General features: G+C 44.0%; 1 protein-coding gene across 1 annotated transcript in view; it reads right to left on the bottom strand.

Annotated features, from left to right (window-relative positions):
• Positions 1 to 2,774: 2,774 nt before the first annotated feature.
• The window catches only part of relt (RELT TNF receptor), a 30,033-nt gene continuing 25,444 nt past the window's right edge, over positions 2,775 to 7,363 (bottom strand). Inside the window, exons 10-13 of the mRNA XM_083772463.1 lie at positions 5,685 to 5,839; positions 4,800 to 4,913; positions 3,624 to 4,578; positions 2,775 to 3,553 (exon numbers count right to left, since the gene is read on the bottom strand). Of these exons, the coding sequence (XP_083628589.1) occupies positions 4,575 to 4,578; positions 4,800 to 4,913; positions 5,685 to 5,839 (273 nt within the window). The 3' untranslated portion in view covers positions 2,775 to 3,553; positions 3,624 to 4,574. The remainder of the gene's footprint in view (positions 3,554 to 3,623; positions 4,579 to 4,799; positions 4,914 to 5,684; positions 5,840 to 7,363) is intronic.

Below are 7,363 nucleotides of genomic sequence, written 5' to 3'. Positions count from 1 at the left end.
CCAATCAGCTGGAGGCTGCAGCTGGGCGCTTGCAGCAATAATACTGTTCAGACACTTGCAGTGTCTGCCGGTGAACACTAGATGGCAGCAAAGCGTCGGTTTTCCTGTCTGACCATGACACGTAGATTCAGCTGCTTCATCTCTGTCTGTTCCATCCAATGGTTCCCAAACTGGTTCATGTCAAAGACCCCCAGGGACCCCCCAAGGACCCCCAGGGACCCACACGGACCCCCCAAGGACCCCCAAGGACCCACAGGGACGCCCAAAGACCCCCAGGGACCCACAGGAAACCCCCAAAGACCCCCAGGGACCACTTTACCCGAATACAGGAGGTTAGGAGGTTGAACTATCAATGACAGAGAAAACCTCTTAACTCCACTGACAATGGATCTCCAAGTTTGATCATCACACACACACACACACACACACGCACACACACAGACACAGACACACACAGTCGTTCTTTTTGTTTATCAGTGGAGTTAGGTGTTTCTACAGTTTGAGAATCAAATGGAGTTCAGAGGTTTTTGATACTTTCCATTGGTTCAATATGTTCAATAACACACAGAGGGTGTTCAGTAGCACCGAGTTATGAAAACCTCAAAAATGAGTTTTCCTCACGACAGCAACGATATAATATAAAAACCTCACACTTTATAGTTCATGGTTTCAGACGACAGGGAGGGGAGTTACAGGACAGGGAGTCAGAACTGACCTGACCTGAGATCAGATTCATACGAGGTTTCCACTGGACACACACTGGTCTGATTAACCCATTCTGACCTGGGATCAGATTCTAAAAAATGTCAGTCGTTCTTCGATTAAAAAAAAAATAGCAGACCTACAAGCTCACAGCGCGCCACTCGGTGGCGCGATATGAGCTTGTAGATCTGCTATTTTTCAATAGCTAAAGCATAACATGATGCTGACACCAAAATGGGTTCCCGTTCGGAATGGGTTAAAACAAACAAACTGTCAGACCTGAATAAAAAGATAAAAAGAATCAATAAAATACAACTTCTTTATTTCAGAGTAAAAATATATACAGAAAAAAGTGGACTAATAATCATAAATACAATCTACCAAGTTTTGATGATGTGTGTTTACTGTTTACTAATAATAATAATAATAATAATAATAATAATAATAATCAGGTCAAATATAAACACCTTCCCGACGTCTGGTGAAATCCTGTGAACCGCAAAAAGTTTGTAATAAATCATGTTTACAAAATATGAAAATATGAAAGTACTCGGGGGGTCACGATAGTAACGGCATCAACTTTAATTTCAAGAATGGAAGTATATCGAAATGAAAACAGAAACATTGTTACTATGTATCGCATCGTATCGTTTTGCTATGCCAATAATCGTTATCGATTCGTTTTCCAATGATCGCAATCGGGAGCAAAAATATATAATGTGCGTGTGTGTGGTTGTGTGTGTGGTTGTGTGTGTGGTTGTGTGCGTGGGCGTGTGTGTGGTTGTGTGTGTGGGCGTGTGCGTGGGCGTGTGCGTGGGCGTGTGTGTGGTTGTGTGCACGGAGGATTATCTTTTTTTATTTATATTTTTTGTCCCACGATTTTGTAACCCATTTTTCACCCCTGTGTCAATCATCCTGTGATGTGATCCTGGGCTCTACACACCCTCCGCCAACCTAGGGAGAGCAACGGACTTAACTCATGCTTCCTTCATGCCTGAGTGTCCAAGTTGCTCCTTTACACCTGACAGGGTGGAGTTTCCCTGGTTGGACGTAGCGCGTGGATTAAGGAACACGTTATTCCAACCAGTTCACGGAGGATTATCATGTAGATCAGTGGTTCCCAAATGTTTTCGTGTCAAGGACCCCCAAATTGACACTCATGCCTGCAGGGACCCCCCATTTGAAAAGACATTCCAGGGACCACCATTTGAAAAGACATGCCAGGGACCCCCATTTGAAAAGACATGCCAGGGACCCCCATTTGAAGAGACATGCCAGGGACCCCCATTTGAAAAGACATGCCAGGAACCCCATAAGAGAAGAGTTTTTATCACAGCTCTAGCAGTGATTCTCAACCCGTTTAATTTCAAGGACCCCGCAGTTTGACGTGCATTAGTCTATACGGACCCCCATTTAATGGAATTTCTGTCTCTGGGACCCCCAATGTATATTGTAAAATCAAAGGTATAATTTAACTCTGAGAGTGTACAAATGGAACACTCTCAGAGTTACAGAGCCATAAGGGTCCATTTGGTTCCAAAGTGGAACTATAGCTGGGTACCCCGGGCCCTGCAACTCCCTCAAGGACCCCTGGGGGTCTCCGGAACCCACTTTGGGAACCACTGATGTAGGCTGTTTCTACCATGGGAGGCTGTAGCGAGGGATGCACAGGCTTTGGGCCACGCCCCCATAGGGCCACGCCCCCATAGGGCCACGCCCCCATAGGGCCACGCCCCCATAGGGCCACGCCCCCATAGGGCCTATAGAGCGTCGCAGTCCCTCCCCCTTTCAGAACAACGAGTGGCCCAGGAAATGAATCGCAATGCATTTTTCCCATATAGGCATTTCTTAAATGATTTATTTAAAGACCTTTTAAGCGTCGTACGAAGCCAACTCGTGTCGTGACAAATCATGACAACACACACAATATTTTGGACCAAACAGAATAATTAGAAAGTAGAAAAACAACTTTTTTGTTGTTTTTCTTCTTTGTAATTATTTGTTTGGCATTGCGATTCATTTCCTGGGCCACTCGTTGTTCAGAAAGGGGGAGGGACTGCGACGCTCTATTGGCTTGTTTCCATTGTGGTCCTCTGTCTAATATCGGAAACGGCAACGGCAGAATATATGAGTCTGAAAATAATCGGAGATCGGATATTGGGTCATAGTTTCCTAACTGTGCTTCCCTACTAGCGACGGAAGCTAACAGAAGCTAACAGAAATGTGTTTTAATCGGGTGTATCCACATGGCAATATAAAGCTGTCATTAATGAATATTAATTAATGACTGCGGTGCACCGCGTCGGTATTTAATGTTGATTAATGTAATCTGAATAATATGTGAACGTTTTGATTTCTTATTTTAAAATGTGATGATTCTGGTATAAAACTACATTCAACATTTTCTAAAAAAACAAACAAATACAAAATACAATAAATACCTAAAACATTTCACCTGCAACGCAAATGTAAGAAGTTCAAAGAAGTCATAATGAGCAAAACAAAATGTGAAATTAGATTAATTTAAGATGTTCTTAACTAGGATAATACTTAGTGTTTTGTTCTTCTTCCTGTATATGTTTGTGTACAAACATTTGTGATTTCATTTAGGTACCATAATATGTGTCGCGTCGCTAAATATTTCTGTTTTGTGTGTGTGCGTGTGTGTGCTTCAAGTTCATTTCTTTGTTTAGAAATCGTCATATATATTTTTTCAAGGAAAAACTTTGAAAGATCTTAAGAGTTCCATTGGTTCATCGTCCATCCCCCTGCTGCCCAAAGGAGGGCGCTGGTGAGGGGCCCGGCAGCCATCACTGTAGTCCATTGTAGTCCTCTGACAGAGTAGAAACAGCTGCCCACAGGAGGGCGCTGGTGAGGGGCCCGGCAGCCATCACTGTAGTCCTCTGACTGAGAGTAGAAACATGTAGTAAAAAGAAAAAAATAACTACAACTTCCATGATGGATGGCCGCTGCCTGTGGGAAACCTCGGGTTACACAGAGTCGCATGACGGTCGCGTTATCTCCGAACTAATCCTCTGATTTGTTGACATGAGATAAAGTATGCTGAAAAGGCCGGCGCGGAGCTCCGGTTACCATATTAGCATATTGCATGCTAGTTGGGGACCCGATTGAGCGACGGACAGGATGCACTCTTACCTCCGGCTTAAATTGGCCCTGTCGAAAGGACCCACGATTTGTAGTCATTTTGTAGTTTTTTTTCCTGGCAGTCTGGTAAGGTAAAGGTGCCGGAAAACATGCCGGCAGGAAATGTGTTGAGAGACCGTTGAATGTATATGGAGTCACATGACCATATATGGAGTCACATGACTCTCCTTTGAGATGAACAAATTCAGTCAAACGAGAGATACTCGGAGTAGAGTCGCTGCTCCTTCGCCTGGAAAGGAGCCAGCTTAGGTGGTTCAGGGGCATCTGGTTAGGATGCCTCTCAGGAGTCTCCCTAGGGAGGTCCTCGAAGCACGTCTCACTGGGAGGAGACCCCGGGGCAGACCAAGGACCAGTTGGAGGAAACACATCGACTCACTGGCCTTGGAACGCCTCGGGATCCCCCAGGAGGAAGTCACTAATGTTGCTCTGGAGAGGGAAGTCTGGGGCTCTCTGGTGGAGCTGTTGCCCCCGCGACCCGACTACGGATAAGCGGTTGAAGATAGATGGATGGATGGATGGATGGATGAAGCTAACAATAGTCTGTTATTCGTTTTATAATAAATAGTCTCTCTCTGGAAAACAATCGTTGTTGTTTCACGATAAACACAGTCTCTCTCGTGGAAGGAGGGGGAGGAGCCTCACTGCTAGCTGTCCAACCAGGTCGCAGTGAGGTGATGAGCTCATCAACGAGGTAGCGTTTTAAACGATCACCTGCCGAGACACAGATTATAGAAACACATGAATATTCATTAAATACAATAGAATACATGAATATTCATTAAATACAATGGAATACATGAATATTCATTAAATACAATGGAATACATAATTAACTTTGTTGTTTATAGAAATACATGAATATTCATTAAATATAATGGAATACATAATTAACTTTGTTGTTGTTTATAGAAATAATAATGTAATGTTTGTACCTGTGTAATTCGGTCCCTCCAGGGAACGGGGGGTTAAACGAGGACTCCTGATTGGAGGGCGTTTCGGTTTCCACGACGACGGCATTCTGCTCGGGGATCTGAGCCACTTGAAACCTGTCAATCAAACGAGAGCTTGTCAGTCAAACGGCAAGACAACTGTCAATCAAAGAAAACCTGTCAGTCAAACAAACGCACTCAGATCAGCCGACGCAGGGAAACTGGAAGTACCCTCACTAAAAACGCCGGGACAACAACGCTCCACACGTCCCAAACTCTTCTCCCTTCTGGCTCCAAAACTATGGAATGAACTTCCCATTGCAGTCAGAACTGCAGCATCACTCATAATCTTCCGCCGTAGTCTGAAAACCCACCTTTTCAGACTCCATCATGGCCCGTAGCACTTACCCTACCCCCTTAGATAGCATTTCTGTAGACTTAGATAGCATTTGATACAGACTTACAGCATGTTATGTAGACAGCACTATAATTACATTGTATGTAGTCATAGCACGTCATAGAAAGGGGGCGGGACTGTCTCGTCATCATGAAAGGGGGCGGGACTGCCTCGTGGTCATGAAAGGGGGCGGGACTGCCTCGTCATCATGGAAGGGGGCGGGACTGTCTCGTGGTCATGAAAGGGGGCGGGACTGCCTCGTGGTCATGAAAGGGGGCGGGACTGCCTCGTCATCATGGAAGGGGGCGGGACTGTCTCGTGGTCATGAAAGGGGGCGGGACTGCCTCGTGGTCATGAAAGGGGGCGGGACTGTCTCGTGGTCATGAAAGGGGGCGGGACTGTCTCGTGGTCATGAAAGGGGGCGGGACTGTCTCGTGGTCATGAAAGGGGGCGGGACTGCGGCGCCCTGTGAGGGACCAATAGGAGCTCACCTTCCCACAGAGTGCATGGAGGGGGGCGGGACTTCCTGCTTCCTGTGAGTCGTCATGGTCGTGGTGGCGTCAGGGGGCGGGGCTTCCACCTGCCACGCTACCGTCCGCGGGGGCGTGGTCACGCTCACTGTCTCCACCAGGGGGCTCCACCTCACCTGATTCATTCATTCATTCATTGATTGATTGATTGATTAACAGTTTGCAGAATGGCTACATTTCACATTAAACCAGTGTTGATTTCGTCGACTAAAACCAAGACGAAAATTGTTCGTCGACAATCTTTTTCCACTGACAAAAACTAAATGAAGACTAAGCTATGATGACTAAAACTAAGACTAAATGTATTCGTCAGTAAATACAAACTAGACTAAAATGTTAGGAAGGGACAAGAGATCCAGTACAAGTCATTTTACACTTGGTTACACTTGCTGAAAATAAGCTCACAAACAAGCTTGTACATCGGCTATTTTCAGCGTAAAAACTGCCATTACGACGGCATCAAGGCCCGCCTAAATACATTGTAGTCGACTAAATCAACTGCAGATTTAGTCGACTAAAACTACACGGTGCACCCCTATTGAAACTAAACCTTAGCTTACATCGGTGCACCCCTACTAAGACTAAACGTTAGTTTACTTCGGTGTACTCCTACTAAGACTAAACCTTAGTTTACATCGATGTACTCCTACTAAGACTAAACCTTAGTTTACTTCAGTGTACTCCTACTAAGACTAAACCTTAGTTTACATCGTACTCCTACTAAGACTAAACCTTAGTTTACATCGATGTAATCCTACTAAGACTAAACCTTAGTTTACATCTGTGCACTCCTACTAAGACTAAACCTTAGTTTACATCAGTGTACTCCTACTAAGACTAAACCTTAGTTTACATCAGTGTACTCCTACTAAGACTAAACCTTAGTTTACATCAGTGTACTCCTACTAAGACTAAACCTTAGTTTACATCGATGTACTCCTACTAAGACTAAACCTTAGTTTACATCGATGTACTCCTACTAAGACTAAACCTTAGTTTACATCGATGTACTCCTACTAAGACTAAACCTTAGTTTACATCAGTGTACTCCTACTAAGACTAAACCTTAGTTTACTTCGGTGTACTCCTACTAAGACTAAACCTTAGTTTACATCAATGTACTCCTACTAAGACTAAACCTTAGTTTACATCAATGTACTCCTACTAAGACTAAACCTTAGTTTACATCGATGTACTCCTACTAAGACTAAACCTTAGTTTACTTCGGTGTACTCCTACTAAGACTAAACCTTAGTTTACATCAGTGTACTCCTACTAAGACTAAACCTTAGTTTACTTCAGTGTACTCCTACTAAGACTAAACCTTAGTTTACATCGATGTACTCCTACTAAGACTAAACCTTAGTTTACATCAGTGTACTCCTAAGACTAAACCTTAGTTTACTTCAGTGTACTCCTACTAAGACTAAACCTTAGTTTACTTCAGTGTACTCCTACTAAGACTAAACCTTAGTTTACATCGATGTACTCCTACTAAGACTAAACCTTAGTTTACATCGTACTCCTACTAAGACTAAACCTTAGTTTACATCGATGTACTCCTAAGACTAAACCTTAGTTTACTTCAGTGTACTCCTACTAAGACTAAACCTTAGTTTACATCGATGTACTCCTACTAA

The sequence above is a fragment of the Protomyctophum parallelum genome, assembly GCF_964188405.1.
Source record: "Protomyctophum parallelum genome assembly, chromosome: 9".
NCBI classification, from domain to species: Eukaryota; Metazoa; Chordata; class Actinopteri; order Myctophiformes; family Myctophidae; genus Protomyctophum; species Protomyctophum parallelum.
The sequence above is the reverse complement of the archived record's forward strand: the minus strand, read 5'-3'. Positions and strand labels throughout refer to the sequence as shown.